At 45.4% G+C, this 20,254-nt stretch overlaps 1 protein-coding gene across 1 annotated transcript; it reads right to left on the bottom strand.

Annotated features, from left to right (window-relative positions):
- Positions 1-3,763: 3,763 nt before the first annotated feature.
- LOC124022855 (CCR4-NOT transcription complex subunit 10-like) lies at positions 3,764-19,844 on the bottom strand. Its single transcript, XM_046337542.1, is given in 21 exon segments — positions 3,764-4,563; positions 5,366-5,441; positions 5,577-5,704; positions 5,837-5,872; positions 6,039-6,169; positions 10,150-10,223; positions 10,225-10,267; positions 11,590-11,670; positions 11,862-12,041; positions 12,223-12,344; positions 12,449-12,651; positions 12,872-13,030; positions 16,583-16,700; positions 17,011-17,094; positions 17,202-17,279; positions 17,608-17,709; positions 17,964-18,103; positions 18,306-18,456; positions 18,643-18,804; positions 19,014-19,057; positions 19,671-19,844. Coding segments are annotated over 21 exon segments (2,298 nt in total). The 5' UTR covers positions 19,690-19,844; the 3' UTR covers positions 3,764-4,396.
- Between the last annotated feature and the right edge of the window lie 410 nt (positions 19,845-20,254).

Here is a 20,254-nt window from a genome sequence, read left to right as displayed (position 1 = left end):
TGAGTTGGTGAGGCACCATAGCTGTAGGTCTCCAGCTGCTCTAACCCCAGAAGAGCTGGAAGGCATGCAGCTCGCCAGACACACCTCATATCTCTTTTACCTTAATAATCACAGCTGAATGTACAGGGGACCAGTGAGACGTTGGGCTCCAGACACGGCTTACTCGGTTACATCCTCTTAATGATTCAACCAAAATGGCCACTTTTTAGATGTTGAGTTTCCAGGTGTTTTAGTGGATTATTCACATTGACACTGTTCCAGTGTTGTAGCTTGTGCCTTTTGATATACAGAAGATAAATTACACTGTTTCTGGGCAATTTGTGACCAGCAGGAAAGGCATTGTGACAAAAACAAACAGTATAAATGGACTATTTGAGGTAATAAATATAACTCTTATAAAAATGGCACACCATCACTGTCATTTAGTTGTTAAGTATTTAATGTTGTCCTTGCTGGTGTGACCCCTGGAATATAAAAAAAATAATAATGATATATATTTAACCAGGCAAGTCAGTTAAGAACAAATTCTTATTGACAATGTCAACTCACTGTTCCCCGGTAGGCCAACTGCCTTGTCCAGGGGCAGAATGACAGATTTTTACCTTGTCAGCTCAGGGATTCGATCCAGCAACCTTTTGGTTACTGATCCAATGCTCTAACCACTAGGCAACCTGCCACCCCATATATACCTCATTATACAGAAAGATATAGGTATAATGTACATCTTTACCTCAGTATTACTGAGCTACGCCCATTACCTCATTGCTGAACCGTTAATACCTCGTTGGCATGGTTGCATTTTTCAAACCTCAGTTGAATTGCAGTTAGATGTGTGGTCTTATAATGTACTGTTGTTACACTAAAGAATGGAAAGGGAAGGCTTGGAGAAGTTATGAACAGTTTGATCAAGTAGATTAAACCGAGGACAATGCTGCTTCAAATCCACACTGATCTGATGTATTTTCAGTACATTGTTGGTTCCTATATTGTTCCTATAGTTTGAACTTAAGTTTGCAGTGAATGTTTCTTAAAAGACCTCAAGGTCTTGACACTTAGAAGACAAGACTTGTATATTTTAATGCATGACTCAAAAAGTAATTGTGGAAAAGATTTGTCACTGCTTTTTAATTATTTTAGGGTTGTAGTATGTTAGGTTGAGGAGGATGGCTTCCTTTGACTATAAGATTGCATCTATTTTATGAATAGCCTTACTGGGCTCAATCAAGTTACCTCATCATGTCAAACAACAGATTTCAAATAGAAATACATTTGCCTTAAATATTTCAGTATTTAATTAGGACCCTGATTAGCTACTGCTGAAGCAGTACATAACACTATACTAGTAGAGGACATTCAACATGTACTCTGTCTATACTTCCACAGTTGGAAGTATCACAAATAATCAAGAAAACTACCAAGGGCTTAAAGGTAACCTTTGAACTTTGTTATTTACCTGTTTCTGTAGTTAGTTTTTTGTCGGGTTGCAAAATTCTGGTAACTTTACAGGTTTTCAAGAATTCCAGGTTGGAGGATTCCCGGAATCAGGAGTGGATAAAGAGGGGGTATCTTCTAAAGGGGTTTTCTGGGAATTGGGGGAAAGTTTATTTGCAACCCTAGCCGGAAGTATACTTTGGGCTCCATTTGATCCATATGGTGGAAATTCAGCCCTATAGAGAAATGAAAGGCAATGTTCCCACATTTTGTGGAGACTGGCAGCGTTAACCGTGAATGCAATGTCGACTCAAATCAGAAAGGACCTTTTTCCATTTTAATTGCGCTGAACTTCTTCTGTGCAGATTAAATGGAGCCTCAGTCTATCAAACTATTAGAAATGGTCTGTGTTCCATCCTCCACAGTGAGGTTGAGCAGTATGGGAGGATTCCAGCATTAGTACTTTTCTTCTCATGGAGATAAACAACCGAAGCCTATCAGTTCATAAGAACATGGTCTTAGACAAATTGACTACATGATCATATTAAAGTCAAACTCCGGTAGGTATAATGCTAGTGTTCCACGTTTTGAAAAACTCTCAATAAGCAGCTTTTACCTATTCTGATGAAAAAAATGTTTTTAAAATTACATAAGTTCCAACTTTAAAATGCTTAATCAGATAATTTTGGGTGGAAAAAAAGTACTGACTCAAACAGATTTGTTTTACTTTTCCAATGTATAATTTTTGTTGGTGTCTCATAGTAATGTGGGGAAAAATGTCTCAAGGAAAAAATATTCTGTATTGTGACAATTCTATGCTGTTGTGAAATATACATTATACTGTCAGATGTCTCTGATCCTTAGTCCTAGTCAGGCCATTTGAGCATGGTGCATGGTGAACGGGGTATATTAATCATTTGATACTTTAGGCCATTTACTCTGGAATTGTGTTCAACCCCAAAAAATTCACTGTATGAAAAACGTTGGTCGTTTGACCCTTTTGTGGGGTTTATATAACCTGGAGTCGAGCCTAAATATTGTGCAGTTTCAGTTGAAGTGAAATGGAAGGCTGCTCCATATAGATTCCACTTATGAGTGTTTGAAGGGGATAGCAGTGAGATTAGGATACCCTATACCCTCTATTGACTGGTTGGAAGTGTTGGTGAGCCCTAAATACCACCCTGTTCCCCAGAGCACAGGTGTTAAACTCTTTCCATGGAGGGCTGTTTGTTTTCACGTCTTCCTTGTACTTGATTGAGGAATTTAGGTCACCTGGTTGTCTTAAGTTTTAGCAGACGCTCCTATCCAGAGAGACTTGCAGTAGTACTGGTCCCTCGCCGGAATCGATCCCACAACCCAGATGTTGCTAGTGCCATGCTCTACCAACTAGACGCATGGAACCTGGGTTGTCTAGGTCTTAATTGAAAGGAAAAACCAAAAGCCTGCAGACACTGGACTAGGCCATCCATGGAATGAGTGACACCCCTGCCCTATAGAGGGCACTACTTTTGACTAGAGTCCTATCAAAAGTTGTGCATTATATAGGGACTAGGGTGCCATTTGGGACTCAAGAAGCATTTTGAAGGATGTTAGGCGACTGCTGTTAACCTGCCGTCTGCTTCTCGTCTATATGGACTTAACATTTCCTATGCAGTTTGGGACTTCAATAAAATGGGGTTCTTGTATCCAACATCCATTTCCTGATCCGTCTCTTTTTGAGTCCAGTTATTCAGGCACTGTAGAATAACAGAAAAGCAGTGTGTCCACATACCAAGAGGTGATCAGTGACCAGGCAAAGCCATGTGTTTATTAGTGAGGATTATTCTCATGGCTCAGTCTGGCAGCAGGGAAGGGGAGGCTTTAGGAATTAACACCCCAGTCTCCTTTATCTCATCACCTGATTTACTTAAGGTACATTACAATGGGTGGTCCAGGTCTCATGTCCCATGTGGGGGGAGGCCGATGACAGAGGGCACCATCAGACCAACTCCTTGAAATTTGCGTTTGTCTAAAACTTCACTGTTACATGTGTACATTACCTGTATTTATACATTGTTTTAACAGGAAAATATCAAGTTGGAGTGTGTTTAATGGCACCCTATTCCAAATCCGATGGGCCCTGGTCAATCAAGAGTTGTACTATGTACCAAAACCAGATTTTAGTTTGTGTGGTCCTTGTGCCTTCCTATAAAAGGACAGACAGCAACCTCTTAACCCCCCACACAAAGCATATTCCTCCTCTGACATGAGAGCAGCACAACTCCACCTTCTCCCTCCAGGGTCTGAAAACTATTACAGACCCACCAACCATATAAAATGCAAGTCAGCTTACTTCTGTAAATAAAATTTATTTTTTTATACAGGTATTTAATTTGCCCCAAGCAAAAGTCAGTCAGTATAGATCATAACGGATGTTGCTGTCACAAATGGAAAGTTAAAACTCTCAGAGAACAGAGAAATCATGTCAGATCCGCCCCAAAGACACTGCAGGTGATAGCCACTGAATAAAGGCTCCATCCCAAATGTTACCCAGTTCCTTATATAGGGCACTACTTTTATTAGGGCCCCATAGGGCTCTGGTCAAAAGGAGTGCACTTACATAGGGGATAAGGTGTAATTTGGGCCATGAACGCACCCTTCATCCACCCGACAGGAGACCTCTGCATTTCATACCAGGACCTGACCTGGAGGGGCTCCGTCTGGGCGCTGAGGAGTTCAAATTTCCCCTAGATACAGATATAGGATCAGCTTCCTCTCCACCAATGTTAATCTTAACCATTAGTGGGAGGAAATACAAAGCTGAGTCAAGATCAGCATCTAGGGACAACTTCACCCTACACCGGCACTGAGTTGGGGTCAGCTTGCCTTAAATAAATAATACACTGAGGTGAAGTGATGAGAGGTGGACAGGTGCGTGTTGCTGTGCAATGGGGCAAGGAGGGTTAGGGGAACAAGGGTTGAGGACTCATTTGCGCTGGACTGTTGTGAAGGGTGAGGGCATCTGGATGGGTGGTTGGACAGGCTGGAAGGAGGAGGGAACAGGCTTCTTTCGTGTGTCTGGAGAGGGCGCCTGGAGCACTGAGGGGAGGAGCTGGTTACGTTTGATGATCTGTAGGGCGAGCTGTGTGTTCCCTGAGAGAGGAGAGGAGAGGAGAGGGGGTGGGGGGGGGGGAGGAGGTGGGGACATAGAGAGGGAGAGGGGGTGGGGACATAGAGGGGTTGGGGGGTGGGAACAATGTGAGGAGAGGGGGTGGGGGTGGGAACATAAAGTGAGGAGAGGGGTGGGAACATAAAGTGAGGAGAGGGGTGGGGACATAAAGTGAGGAGAGGGGGTGGGAACATAAAGTGAGGAGAGGGGGTGGGGACATAAAGTGAGGAGAGGGGGTGGGGACATAAAGTGAGGAGAGGGGTGGGAACATAAAGTGAGGAGAGGGGGGGGAACATAAAGAGAGGAGAGGGGTGGGGACATAAAGTGAGGAGAGGGGTGGGAACATAAAGTGAGGAGAGGGGTGGGAACATAAAGTGAGGAGAGGGGTGGGAACATAAAGTGAGGAGAGGGGGTGGGAACATAAAGAGAGGCAGAGGGAAACGGTGAGATCATACACAGCTCTTAGTAAGGTCATAAGGTCCTGACCCCTGCCCTTTCTACACTGGATAGAGGTTGACTGACAGCAGTAATCTGTCATCACTGCCTTTGTGCCAGAGTGTGGCCTTCGGCATTCTACCTGGAGAATTCTAGAACTGGAATGTCAAGAGTTTGACATCAGTCTCAACACTTCCTTGGAACCCCTCCCCCTTACCTCATACTATGCTAGAAAACAATAGTCAATAAGAATCTATAAAAGACAACTATCATAAGGGCCATATTGGGAAACCCGAGGGCCCCACATCACAACTTTGCAGGTGGGAATGAGACCCCAGAGAGAAGACTCACCGTTCTGCAGCTCCAGGTAGACAGCCAGTAAGATGGCTTCAGGAGGAATCTCCTTGGTGTTCACCATGGAGGCGGCCTGGGAGAGAGGAACAGGTTCACAGACATCTAAACACAGTCATGTTTGGGATAATAACACATCTGAATGGTTTCAAGAGATAAGTATGTACTGTAGCTGTGTGTGTGGTCGTGTGCCTGCGAGTATGAACCGTACCTGATGCAGGCACTTGCGGGCCTTCTCGTACTCACTCCTCAGACAATAGGCACTGCCCAGGTTGAACAGCATTATGGCCCGGGCTGAGCTCACTGTGCTGGGGTAACACAGAGGAGTCTGCTTCCCTGCTGTACCAACACACAACACACCCTGTCAACACATGATCACTGGATGTCACCTCACACACAGATGGGGAGTCTCTACTGAGACTGCAGGGAGTGTGTTAGGTGATAAGTGTGTGTGTGTATATATACACTCACATGACTCGACAGGCTCCAGATCCCCTTTATCTGGCCCTGTGAACACAAAATCAAACAGTGATCCAGTCATCATGTGACTCAGACATCAAACCATCATGTGGTAAAATGGATAGGTCATTTCAGTTAGGGCAGAATACTGGTTGGGGTGCTGTGTTTTCCAGCAGAGCCATCGATTGGAGGAGGGGTGGGTGTGAGGACTAACCTTGGTCCTGCTCGCTGGACAACACCCCCATGGAGACATCAGTGACATTCTCTGGGTTGAGGTGACCGATGGCCTCTGAGATCCGGTCCAGGGATATGAGGGCCTCTGCAGCATACAGGTGTCCCAGGAACCTGGAACAGAGAGACATTGGGTCAGACAGAATCAGATCACTAGTATTGGGGCTTGTTCATGGGGATGTGAACATAGCTAATCATATATACTGTCAAAAAAGGTGATCTACCGTGAAACTTCAATTAACAGCCTGGGCGTTAAATCACTCAACACAACACACTTCTTAGAGACAGGCGGATATTTGAGCCGGATTCTTTGTCCTTAATGCACACAGCTTTTGCATTGTTAATTGTTTAATTCCAGCATTATTATTATTATTCTTTTTTGAATTTTACCCCTTTTTCTCCCCAATTTCATGGTGTCCAATTGTTGTAGTAGCTACTATCTTGTCTCATCGCTACAACTCCCGTACGGGCTCGGGAGAGACGAAGGATGAAAGTCATGCGTCCTCCGATACACAACCCAACCAAGCCGCACTGCTTCTTAACACGGTGCGGCTGGCTTCCGGTTGGATGCGCACTAATGCGCCGGAGGAAACACCGTGCACCTGGCCACCTTGGCTAGCGCACACTGCGCCCAGCCCGCCACAGGAGTCGCTGGTGCGCGATGAGACAATGACACTCCTACCGACCAAGCCCTCCCTAACCCGGGCGACGCTAGGCCAATTGTGCGTCGCCCCACGGACCTCCCGGTCACGGCTGGTTACGACAGAGCCTGGGCGCGTACCCAGGGACTCTGATGGCACAGCTGGTGCTGCAGTACAGCGCCCTTAACCACTGCGCCACCCGGGAGGCCCAATTCCAGCATTATTTTAATCAATTTCCTACACGGTCAGGTTTATTTTGTCTTAGTATGCGCCTCTATAAAAATGTACTAGTCTCCTTTATGACTGTGCATTTTCAGCAGTTCTTACTTTTGCCACTAGAGGGTGGTCGGACAATTTCTGTACTCCTAAAGTTTAGTGTTTTTGTGCTGGCCGGTTAGCTAGCAGTTATTAGTGCTTTCCTCCTGCCGATAAAAACGGATGATTGCCATAATTGATTTTTTTATGTCACAAACCAAACATTAAACCTCGTAAACGATGAATGGTAATCACGTAAACAGTTAATTTGCTGAAATGTCTGCTGTTGCCTAGCTATTAAATGGGACTGGTGGCTATTTGATACTGAGTTTTACAGTATGTACAGGTGCGACCTAATATATTGGCACCCCTGCACTTTCCTTAAATAATTCCCCTATTCTCAAATCAATTTGACATAACGTTTTTCCCCGAACATTGTTATTGGATTTTCAACATTGCAGAACCAAATTTGGTTTTGTAAACTGAATTTACAATTTAGAAAATAAAGACCAACGACAAAATGATTGGCACCCCGGAGCTGAAACTTGCACAGCCTTTAGCCAAGATAACGGCAGACAAACACTTCTTGTAGCCATCAATGAACTTGCTGCACCTTTCTACTGACAATTAGGCCCCCTTTCAGCAGCAATCTGCTCTAATTCTTTCATGTTTGAGGGGTGCCCTCCACCTACTGGTGTTTTCAGATCTCACCATAGGTTATGGATGTACATGGTGTGGTGACCAAAAGTTTATTTACGTATTTTTTAACTTATTTTAGAAGAAATACATTAACCCTCCACATTCTGGGGTGAGGAGGACAGCAGGATACCCCCCCCCCTAGTCTGTCATTAACCCTCCACATTCTGGGGTGAGGAGGACAGCAGGATGCCCCCCCTAGTCTGTCATTAACCCTCCACATTCTGGGGTGAGGAGGACAGCAGGATACCCCCTAGTATGTCATTAACCCTCCACATTCTGGGGTGAGGAGGACAGCAGGATACCCCCCTAGTATGTCATTAACCCTCCACATTCTGGGGTGAGGAGGACAGCAGGATACCCCCCTAGTATGTCATTAACCCTCCACATTCTGGGGTGAGGAGGACAGCAGGATACCCCCCTAGTATGTCATTAACCCTCCACATTCTGGGGTGAGGAGGACAGCAGGATACCCCCTAGTATGTCATTAACCCTCCACATTCTGGGGTGAGGAGGACAGCAGGATACCCCCTAGTATGTCATTAACCCTCCACATTCTGGGGTGAGGAGGACAGCAGGATACCCCCTAGTATGTCATTAACCCTCCACATTCTGGGGTGAGGAGGACAGCAGGATACCCCCTAGTATGTCATTAACCCTCCACATTCTGGGGTGAGGAGGACAGCAGGATGCCCCCCTAGTATGTCATTAACCCTCCACATTCTGGGGTGAGGAGGACAGCAGGATGCCCCCCTAGTATGTCATTAACCCTCCACATTCTGGGGTGAGGACAGCAGGATGCCCCCCGCTAGTATGTCATTAACCCTCCACATTCTGGGGTGAGGAGGACAGCAGGATACCCCCCTAGTCTGTCATTAACCCTCCACATTCTGGGGTGAGGAGGACAGCAGGATGCCCCCCCCTAGTCTGTCATTAACCCTCCACATTCTGGAGTGAGGAGGACAGCAGGATGCCCCCCTAGTCTGTCATTAACCCTCCACATTCTGGGGTGAGGAGGACAGCAGGATGCCCCCCTAGTATGTCATTAACCCTCCACATTCTGGGGTGAGGAGGACAGCAGGATGCCCCCCCCTAGTATGTCATTAACCCTCCACATTCTGGGGTGAGGACAGCAGGATGCCCCCCGCTAGTATGTCATTAACCCTCCACATTCTGGGGTGAGGAGGACAGCAGGATACCCCCCCTAGTCTGTCATTAACCCTCCACATTCTGGGGTGAGGAGGACAGCAGGATGCCCCCCTAGTCTGTCATTAACCCTCCACATTCTGGGGTGAGGAGGACAGCAGGATGCCCCCCTAGTATGTCATTAACCCTCCACATTCTGGGGTGAGGAGGACAGCAGGATGCCCCCCCTAGTATGTCATTAACCCTCCACATTCTGGGGTGAGGAGGACAGCAGGATGCCCCCTAGTATGTCATTAACCCTCCACATTCTGCAGTGAGGAGGACAGCAGGATACCCCCTAGTCTGTCATTAACCCTCCACATTCTGGGGTGAGGAGGACAGCAGGATACCAAGGAAGGAGGAGGGGCTGACGGGAAGTCTGTGGTCATGAAGTCATTAAGTAGTCTGAAGAGTCAAGAGGTCTGCTAGGGCAACATTACCATTACCAGACGGTGAGTCATGTTGAGTGCTGTAAGCTTTGGGGGAGGGGGGGGTAAGTCATATGGAGGTTAATGAAGTGATAACAAGAGGTGCATGGGTAGCGGGAAGGAGGGGGGAGAGGAAGAAACAGAAAGAGGTGTTGAGGGGAAAGGGGGAGTGAGGATGAAAGGCTAAGGGAAAAGGGGATAGAGGAATGAAGTCCATCTGGTGTAAGAGTTTATCTGAGTGGGGAAAGAGATAGAGAGACAGATGGATAGAGAGAGACAGATGGATAGAGAGAGACAGATGGATAGAGAGAGACAGATGGATAGAGAGAGACAGATGGATAGAGAGAGACAGATGGATAGAGAGAGACAGATGGATAGAGAGAGACAGATGGATAGAGAGACAGATGGATAGAGAGAGACAGATGGATAGAGAGAGACAGATGGATAGAGAGAGACAGATGGATAGAGAGAGACAGATGGATAGAGAGAGACAGATGGATAGAGAGAGACAGATGGATAGAGAGAGACAGATGGATAGAGAGAGACAGATGGATAGAGAGAGACAGATGGATAGAGAGAGACAGATGGATAGAGAGAGACAGATGGATAGAGAGAGACAGATGGATAGAGAGAGACAGATGGATAGAGAGAGACAGATGGATAGAGAGAGACAGATGGATAGAGAGAGACAGATGGATAGAGAGAGACAGATGGATAGAGAGAGACAGATGGATAGAGAGAGACAGATGGATAGAGAGAGACAGATGGATAGAGAGAGACAGATGGATAGAGAGAGACAGATGGATAGAGAGAGACAGATGGATAGAGAGAGACAGATGGATAGAGAGAGACAGATGGATAGAGAGAGACAGATGGATAGAGGTCTTACTTGAGTGATCCAGACAGCTTGGTCTGGTGAAGGAGCTTCTGGTCTGCATGGTTCAGGGCCATCAGGTTGTCTCCCTAACACCAGGGCCACATAGGCACTGCAGGCCAGGAGGGAACACCTAGAGAGACAACACCATATAGGAGGACCCAGTCAGCACGTCCAGGACAACAACAGATCACACTAACCCTGCACTGGGAAACATAGTGGGTTGCATAACTTTCAGATGTGGGGGAAATTCATTCTTTATTGAAATGAATACTAATTAAACAAATTCAGTTCTTTCAATTATTTTTCTTGGTTAAAGAAAAGTGCAGGTGGGGAGAGTCTGGACTGTAGTGGTCGTGTCCCTCCCAGACCTCTCACTGGTTGGCAACAGAACACTCAGGGATTCCAGGAAATAAACCCAAGTAGTTGACGGGGCTGCTCGTAAACTTTCCCTGTGGGGTCAGCCCTTCATTCAGCACATCCTCCCCAACTCTAACCCCTCCCCAACTCTACCCCCTCCTAATGAAAAGTGGAGGGCAAGCTTTGTCCAATTAGTCCAGAGAACAGAGACCCAGGAGGACCAGGGCAACAGAGACCCAGGAGGACCAGGGCAACAGAGACCCAGGAGGACCAGGGCAACAGAGACCCAGGAGGACCAGGGCAACAGAGAATGGAAAAAAGAAAAAGTGGATAAAGGATTATTAACTGACTGGAGGAGACAGGAAGGGGAGAAAGGATTATTAACTGACTGGGGGAGACAGGAAGGGGAGAAAGGATTATTAACTGACTGGAGGAGACAGGAAGGGGAGAAAGGATTATTAACTGACTGGAGGAGACAGGAAGGGGAGACAGGATTATTAACTGACTGGGGGAGACAGGAAGAGGAGACAGGATTATTAACTGACTGGGGAGACAGGAAGAGGAGAAAGGATTATTAACTGACTGGGGAGACAGGAAGGGGAGAAAGGATTATTAACTGACTGGAGGAGACAGGAAGGGGAGAAAGGATTATTAACTGACTGGGGAGACAGGAAGAGGAGAAAGGATTATTAACTGACTGGGGAGACAGGAAGGGGAGAAAGGATTATTAACTGACTGGGGGAGACAGGAAGGGAGAAAGGATTATTAACTGACTGGGGGAGACAGGAAGGGGAGAAAGGATTATTAACTGACTGGGGAGACAGGAAGGGGAGAAAGGATTATTAACTGACTGGGGGAGACAGGAAGGGGAGAAAGGATTATTAACTGACTGGGGGAGACAGGAAGGGGAGAAAGGATTATTAACTGACTGGGGGAGACAGGAAGGGAGAAAGGATTATTAACTGACTGGGGAGACAGGAAGGGGAGAAAGGATTATTAACTGACTGGGGGAGACAGGAAGGGGAGAAAGGATTATTAACTGACTGGGGGAGACAGGAAGGGGAACAGAAAGGTCTGGGTAGAGGTCTCTCTTACCTGAGGTTTTCAACCTCCTGTTTCCTCAGAGGTGAAGACGGTGCTGCAGAAAGGAACTTGTCTCCTTCTTGACCCTTCCCACTGTCAAACCAACGATAAGGACGTCGGGGAAATGGAAAGAAAGATACTTCCTGTAAAGTTCTTCTTCTATAAGAGGACATGGAGAGCTGAATCCTTGTTAATAGTCTATAATCTTAACCACAGTGCTCTACAAAAATAGATTTGACAAGGCATGTTTTAGCACCAATCTCAGGGTGAGATGAGACACTGACCTGCAGGCGTCGCTGTTCTCTGAGCCGCTCTCTGTGCTGCCTGACTGGCTGGTTGTCTTGGAGCCGTTCTCTGCCTTGTTCTCCTGCTGCTGGTGATCAGGGAGGAGGACCAGGCCGTTCCTCAGACAGATCGCTGCAAACTCCATACTGGCCACCGGAATGGCTGCAGACTGCCCATCACTACACACACCCACATTTAGGAGAGGAAAGAGTAAACCAAGAGGTTAATGGAGATATAGTAATGATCAACATCTTGAGTTGTCTCAGAGTACCCTCTAATTTCAGCAATCACTACCACGTAAACAAATGTTTTAGCGCCATCTCCTGGACAGCACTGGTTATAGGGAGAGGGAAAACGGACCTGTAGATTGTGTTCTGGGTGGACTGTGATGCCAGGATGATCTTGCGATGGTAGCCCTGCCCAACGATGGCCTGAACAATGCCCTTTTTACTCGGAAGACCCTTGTTGTCTTGTTCTAAGCTCTGGAAAAATAACAAAATGCTAAATTTGAATGTTGTTAAGTTTTATTTCACTGTAAGAAAACAAGTGTGTGTGTGAGTGTGTGTTTTTAAAAATCACAACTCACACCCTTGTTGGCAGCAATGCAGCACTCTGCCAACCGTAACCAGAGGCCAGGGTTAGAGTGGTACACCTGCACAGCATCCATCAGACAGTCGAAAGCCGCCAGGGGCCGGCCGATGTGCAGCAGCTGGATCCCACAGTTATACAGCAGCTCATAACGCTTGTTGGCTAGCAGTGCACACATGGGGATGCCCGAGAACTGCTTAGCTGGAAGGACAGAGAGACAACAGAGCTAGTCGGCGTACAATGACAGGAGAAACATGTAGGACCAGTTTCCCAGACACAGATTAAACTAGTCCTGCACTAAGATACCATTTTGATGTCCGAATCTGCATAACATACTTTTAAGTCCAAGACTAGGCTTAATCTGTGTCCGAGAAACTGTCCTGTGGCTTTGAATGGAGTTAAACCCAGTTTGTTGACTCACATTGCCCGTTCCCCGTCGCCCCACCGTCCCCCAGCTGTGCACACGTGTGGTCGTTCTCCTGCAGGGCCTTTTTGAAGTAGAATATACCTAGGTTGTGTTTCCCCATGGCAAAGTGTATGCAACCCAGATTGTTCCAGAACATACAGCGCACACATTCACCTGATGGTAGAAACAAACAAGAAAGAACATTTAGCGGAAGTTCACTTTCATATAGGGAAGTGGCTCCCAAACTTTTATAGTCCCGTACCCCTTCAAACGTTCAATCTCCAGCTGCGAACCCCCTCTAGCACCAGGGTCAGCTGTACCCCCTCTAGCACCAGGGTCAGCACTCTCAAATGTTGTTTTTTGCCATCATTGTAACCCTGCCACACATACATTATACAATGCATTTATTAGACATAAGAATGAGTGTGAGTTGTCGTCACAACGCGGCTCATGGGAAGTGACAAAGAGCTCTTATAGGACCAAATCAAATCAATAATTTAGCTTTCTTACATATAAACTTAATTTGTTAATCGAGAATTGTGAAAAACTCACCACAAGTTAATGAGAAGGGTGTGCGTGAAAGGATGCACATAACTCTGCAATGTTGGGTTGTATTAGAGAGAGTCACAGTCTTAAATCATATTCCACACACATTCTGTGCCTGTATTTAGTTTTCATGCTAGTGAGGGCCGAGAATCCACTCTCACATAGGTACGTGGTTGCAAAGGGCATCAGTGTCTTAACAGCATGATTCTCCAAGGCAAACTGAGTGCAGCCCAATCCAGAAATCTGGCAGTGGCTTCTGATTAAATTCCATTTTCACAGAACCGCTTGCTGCAACTTCAATGAGGCTCTCTTGTTCAGATATCGGTAAGTGGACTAGAGGCAGGGCATGAAAGGGATAACAAATCCAATAGTTTGTGTCGTCCATTTTAGTAAAGTACCTGTGTAATTACGCACCCAACTCATTCAGGTGCTTCGCTATATCACATTAGACATCGTCTGTAAGCTGGAGTTCATTTGCACAAAAAAAAAAATCATACAATGATTGAAAGACCTGTGTTAAGACCTTGTTAATGCAGACAGAGAAGAGCTCCAACTTCTTCATCATAGCCTCAATTTTGTCCCGCACATGGAATATAGTTACGAAGAGTCCCTGTAATCCCACCTAGATTCAGTTCATTCAGCCTAGAAAAAACATCACCCAGATAGGCCAGTCGTGTAAGCGGTCAGACTAGTGAAAATTATGGCCAGTAATGAAAAGTTTAAGCTGGTCTCTCAATTCAAAAAAGCATGCCAATACTTTGCCCCTTCATAACCAGGGCACTTCTGTTGTAAAAGCGTTACATGGTTGCTGCCCATATTATTGCATAATGCAGAAAATACACGAGAGTTCAGGGGCCTTGCTTTAACAAAGTTAAACATTTTTACTGTAATGTCCAAAACGTCTTTCAAGCTGTCAGGCATTCCTATGGCAGCAAGAGCCTCTTGGTGCACATGGCAGTGTACCCAAGAGCCTCTTGGTGCACATGGCAGTGTACCCAAGAGCCTCTTGGTGCACATGGCAGTGTACCCAAGAGCCTCTTGGTGCACATGGCAGTGTACCCAAGAGCCTCTTGGTGCACATGGCAGTGTACCCAAGAGCCTCTTGGTGCACATGGCAGTGTACCCAAGAGCCTCTTGGTGCACATGGCAGTGTACCCAAGAGCCTCTTGGTGCACATGGCAGTGTACCCAAGAGCCTCTTGGTGCACATGGCAGTGTACCCAAGAGCCTCTTGGTGCACATGGCAGTGTACCCAAGAGCCTCTTGGTGCACATGGCAGTGTACCCAAGAGCCTCTCGGTGGATGCTGCAGTGTACCAAAGAGCCTCTCAGTGCATGCTGCAGTGTACCCAAGAGCCTCTCAGTGCATGCTGCAGTGTACCCAAGAGCCTCTCAGTGCACATGGCAGTGTACCCAAGAGCCTCTCCGTGCATACTGCAGTGTACCCAAGAGCCTCAGTGCATACTGCAGTGTACCCAAGAGCCTCTCAGTGCATACTGCAGTGTACCCAAGAGCCTCTCCGTGCATACTGCAGTGTACCCAAGAGCCTCTCCGTGCATACTGCAGTGTACCCAAGAGCCTCTCCGTGCATACTGCAGTGTACCCAAGAGCCTCTCAGTGCATACTGCAGTGTACCCAAGAGCCTCAGTGCATACTGCAGTGTACCCAAGAGCCTCTCAGTGCATACTGCAGTGTACCCAAGAGCCTCTCAGTGCATACTGCAGTGTACCCAAGAGCCTCTCAGTGCATACTGCAGTGTACCCAAGAGCCTCTCAGTGCATACTGCAGTGTACCCAAGAGCCTCTCAGTGCATACTGCAGTGTACCCAAGAGCCTCTCAGTGCATACTGCAGTGTACCCAAGAGCCTCTCAGTGCATGCAGCAGTGTACCCAAGAGCCTCTCAGTGCATGCTGCAGTGTACCCAAGAGCCTCTCAGTGGATGCTGCAGTGTACCCAAGAGCCTCTCAGTGCATACTGCAGTGTACCCAAGAGCCTCTCAGTGCATACTGCAGTGTACCAAAGGGTCTCGCAGTGCATACTGCAGTGTACAAAAGGGTCTCTCAGTGCATACTGCAGTGTACCCAAGTGGCATCGGGAGCAACTGCTTGCACGCGCGTTACCACTCCACTATGTCTCCCTGTCATGGCTTTTGCACCATCAGTACAGATACCAACACATCTTGACCACCAAAGTCCATTTAATGTCACAAAGCTGTCCAGTACTTTAAAAATATCCTCTCCTGTTGTCCTGGTTTCCAGTTGTTTCCAGAAGAGGATGTTTTCCTTAATTGACCCCCATAAACATAACGGACATTTACCAGGAGCTGTTGACACATCGAGCTATAACGCATAGAATTCACTGCCTTGTATGCGAAGCAGTAATTGTTTCCAAACATCTCCTGCCATGTCACTGATGCGTTGTGAAACAGTGTTGTTTGATGAAGATATTGTCTGTATAGTTTTGGGGGCCTTTTCCCCCAGCATTGTTCCAGCCATATCCGCGGCAGAAGCAAGAATTAAGTTATCCACAATAGTATGAGGCTTGCCTGTCCGAGCCACTCGGTAGCTCACCACTTCTAGCCTCTTCTTATTAATGGTATCTGTTGCTTTTATATGTCTTACTACTCAAAAGTCATCTTTATTCTCACTCAAAAAACTCCCGTGGCTTATTTTTCAAATTGTCATGTTTCGTTTCTAAATGTCTGGCAAGAGTGAAGGTTTCCCGCGAGAAAGTAACGGTTAATGTGATTGGATGTTCATTATTTGACTAGGCTACCTGTATTTGACATTGTGTTGTTATTTCACTGAACACTAGATGGTTTCATTTGATTTCTGTCATTGAAACTAGGCTACTCAAGAGCAGAAAAAGACCCTCAACCAAATGTATAGACCCATTGGAAAAAATGAAAGCAGTTTACAGGTATTTATTTTTAAAAATGTGAATCACATTTATTTGGTGTACCCCCGACGGCATTGCGTGCACCCCAGTTTGGGAAAACCTGATATAGGTAATACTCAATTGTGCTCTGTCGCTAACAGGACAGTCCTAAACCCTTTTCACACCATCTAGACAACCTGATCCATATAGTCCTGAATCGGATATATACTTTTTCATTGTCTTTTCCAGCACGTTCCAACAACCTTGTTGGATGTATGACCAGGTAAACAGGGGTCTAAACATACCTGTTTTGATGGCCCCAGGGTGCTCTGCGATGTTGGAGCTGTTTAAGAGCTTCACTGCTTTGCGGTAGTTTCCTCTCAGGTACTCAAAGTTACTCTTGAGGAAGAGTGAGGAAGCAGACTAGTGGGAGATGAAGGAAACACAGGTTGGCATGGAAACATTGACATTCTAGTCATTTAGCAGATGCCCTCATCCAAAACGACTTACAATCAGTGCATTCGACTGAAGCAGGGAAAGGTAGGAAGGGGATGTTTGGGAGAGAGCAGGTTTAGTAAGCCAGTCTAATAACCTGGTTCCAGATCATGTCGTGCCATCTTTCTAACTCCTATGGTCATTGTCACGCCATTGACCATAGGAGTTGGTAAGACAGCACAAACAGAAACCAGGCTAGTTTAGTAATGTGTTTAGCAACGCAAACATCATGACTCACATTCCCTGCTGTGTTCATCACAGACTTGATCTCCCTTTTGCAGGCCTTTGATGACTTCATCTGAATGTACGCTCGCACTTTGTACTGTGGACGGGAAGAACGACAAGTGTGAAACAAAAATCAGCAATTCAAAAGCTGCTTTTCCGTCTTCATTTCCTCCACCTCAGGAAAAGGATTGGTGTTAAACGTACCTGGTGCATTTTGGATTTAGCCGCTTCGATCATGTCAATGAACTCTGCCTTCTGGTTCCGACCATCTTTGTTGACACTCTGCAATATCAAGAGAGACACCAACGTTTGAAAATAACCACATTGCAAAATATAGACTTCAAATGTCTTCTCATAGTAAGTGAAGTTTAAACCATTAGTAAAATAGCCTGCACTCAGATGTAACTAGCGTAACCGCAGTAAGATATTTTTTTGGGGCAACCAAAAATTACGTGGACACCCAAAGTAGGAGTGTATAGTGTTTGGTTCTAAAGGCACCTTTACACTGACCCAACATTGACCACCAACCGCCAAATCACACCTATTAAATTCTAAGTTTGTTGGTCAATGTTGTATCAGTGTGTAAGCGCCTGAAGTATATTTTAGTAACCTGTCCTCCAGTAAGCTCCCTGAGATTATCCTGAATGAGGTCTGCTGCCTCCACTACCGGGTCCCTGTGAATGTAGAACTTGCACTGTGTCTGAAATATTACCTGGACATGACAGACAACCTCAATGTGAGTACACACGCAGCAGCACATCTTTGCCGTCAACACAAGAACCTTACAGTTGCCACTAATAATAACATATCTGCTTAGGAAGAACAGTCCTTTCTCCAAGAGGTGGAAAATAACATTCAACATACATGAGCACAGTAACAAACATCAGAACATCATGGGTGAAAGTCAGAAACATGACACCTGAGAATGGTGCATGCTGGCACACCCCTCTTTAGAGGGACACGTACCTCCCCTTTGCCGTTCTTGTTATTTCCCTGTACAGACAGTTTCTCCAGCACAGCAAGGAGATGGAGGGCCTTCTCTGGCTGGTACGTTAGCAGGTACAGATCCACCAGCAAGAAGCAGACCGCCAGAGCAAACTTCTCTTCTAGGACAAATAACACCATCAAGCTAAACTGTTGGGCTGCAAAGGCCAATTCATCAGGAACATTGCCAGTTGCTGTGACTAAGTGTGTGCGTGTGAGTGTGTGTACGGTGTAGTCATGCAATACATTTCAATGTTTGTGTTCTCTGACAAGAGCTTATAGTCTGACAAATACGACTGTCCATATAAAAACACCAAAACCTACCAAACGGCTCCAGAAAATGGTACAGCCTCTCTCCAATAGCAATAGCTTCAGAGTACTGTCTCATGTGGTAGTGAATGATAGCTTGATTGTAGTAGAGAAGACTGTTTTCTACATCATCCAAACCATCAATATCCTCCATTGAAGTGTGAACCTTGATAGACAAAAAAGATGCATGAATGTTAAGTATTAGCCAACTTAATGAACTATTGTGTGCATCTGTGAATATATTCATCAAGAATCAAGACATTTAAAACAGGAATCAACAATACTAGAATATGTTTAACATTTATTTGGCGTGTCATTGAGAGACTGGATAAAAGGTTTCAACGATAGTCACCTGGTTTTTCATTGCAATAAGAGTCTGCTTCAGGGTGCATGTGGTGGTTTGGCCGCTCTTGTAGAATTCAGCTATTGCTTTATTCAAAGCAATCTTGTAGTCCTCCTTGTTCAACTCTTGCAACTTCCCAAGGTGTTTCAAAGATTCCTCATAGTTTCCAGCCTGTGAGTAAACAAATTAAAATCAACAAATGTAACTAAAAAAAACGTGTGAATAGTTGCATCAACAAATGTAAACAAATATATGTAAATGTCAAATGTAAACAAACATGAATCAGATAGGTTTGATAGATGGAGTTGTAGCCAAGTTGGCTACAAACTCCCGAGGACAATTTGCAGAAAACTGTTGACGGTAAATAAATGCGACGTTACCGTAAACGCCTCCAACGCATTTGCAGCTATTGCTTTTTCTTGGTCTGAAATCCCAGGGGAAGAAGTGTTATCATGCTTGACTTGAATTAAAACAAAAAATAATAATATATATAGCCCATTTAGCTAGCTAATAATGCCAACTGTTTGCTGCCAAGCCATAACATAATGTTAAACCAAGTTAGTTAACGTAAGCTAGCTAGGTCCAAATTCTGGTGGGCGTGTGTTGACAGTTAGCATTCATGACACGCTAGTCAAGATTGTTGACATGACAAGTTTGGGAACTAGCAAGCTAGTGAATAGGTAGTCGAGTGTGCCAATGTTGGCACACGTGACACAATTAACAACTAGCTAGCTAACTAAATAGTTGTTTATTGGCATGTTTAGTTAGTAAATATAAATTCATAGCTAGTTAGCTACCAACGCAGCTAGCGCAAGGACACTGGAGGGATAGCTAGCTAGCAACACTGGCGTTTGCTAATATCAGCTAGCAAACAACCGATGGTTGGTTAAATGTAAAGTCCATGTAAATGCTGGTGGATGATTAAAACTAGTGTTTGTACTAGCTAGCTATCCGTACAGTTAGGAAGATAGAAATAACCGCGTTAGCATACCACTTTAGTTAACAGATATTAGCTAGCAAGCTAGTCACTCTCCCACCTGTGTTGTTATCTGCCATTTCGGGGATCTCGTGCTTTAATTGATGGAAATGCCCCAGCCAGAAGGTTTACTAAGATAAATATTGGGACAAAACGATTCGTTTACTATGTTAGCTAGCCAAGATGATAAATGTAAGTACTCAGCTCGTTCGTAACTAGAACAATATATCCGAAATCTGAACGCTCTCAAATGCTTTTTTTCAGTGTTCCGCCATTGAAATGACGCTTGAAGTAAACAAATCTGAAAGAGGGGCAGCTCGTGACACAGATGCCTGTCAACACAGATAAATAGTACCATCTACCGGTATGGAGGGAAAATTCAAGAAAAGTGTATTACTCAAAGCCTGGTCCCATCCCATACATCAAATAATGTGGTCACTCTCACTGTAAAATAAAATAATCCTGCGTATTCATTTGCATTACCGGGTTATCAGAAGACATACATGATCTGCACAACTTAATAAAAACCAAAGCTAATAAAATATTTTGCATCAGTTTTCAATAACTCGCACCCCTAACTTATCTCCACACGGTGGCAGTAAATGATCATTATTGATACATGATGATGCCCCGCAGACTGGAAAG

The sequence above is a fragment of the Oncorhynchus gorbuscha genome, unplaced genomic scaffold (genome assembly GCF_021184085.1).
Source record: "Oncorhynchus gorbuscha isolate QuinsamMale2020 ecotype Even-year unplaced genomic scaffold, OgorEven_v1.0 Un_scaffold_1456, whole genome shotgun sequence".
NCBI lineage: Eukaryota > Metazoa > Chordata > Actinopteri > Salmoniformes > Salmonidae > Oncorhynchus > Oncorhynchus gorbuscha.
This window is presented reverse-complemented; position numbering and strand designations above follow the sequence as displayed.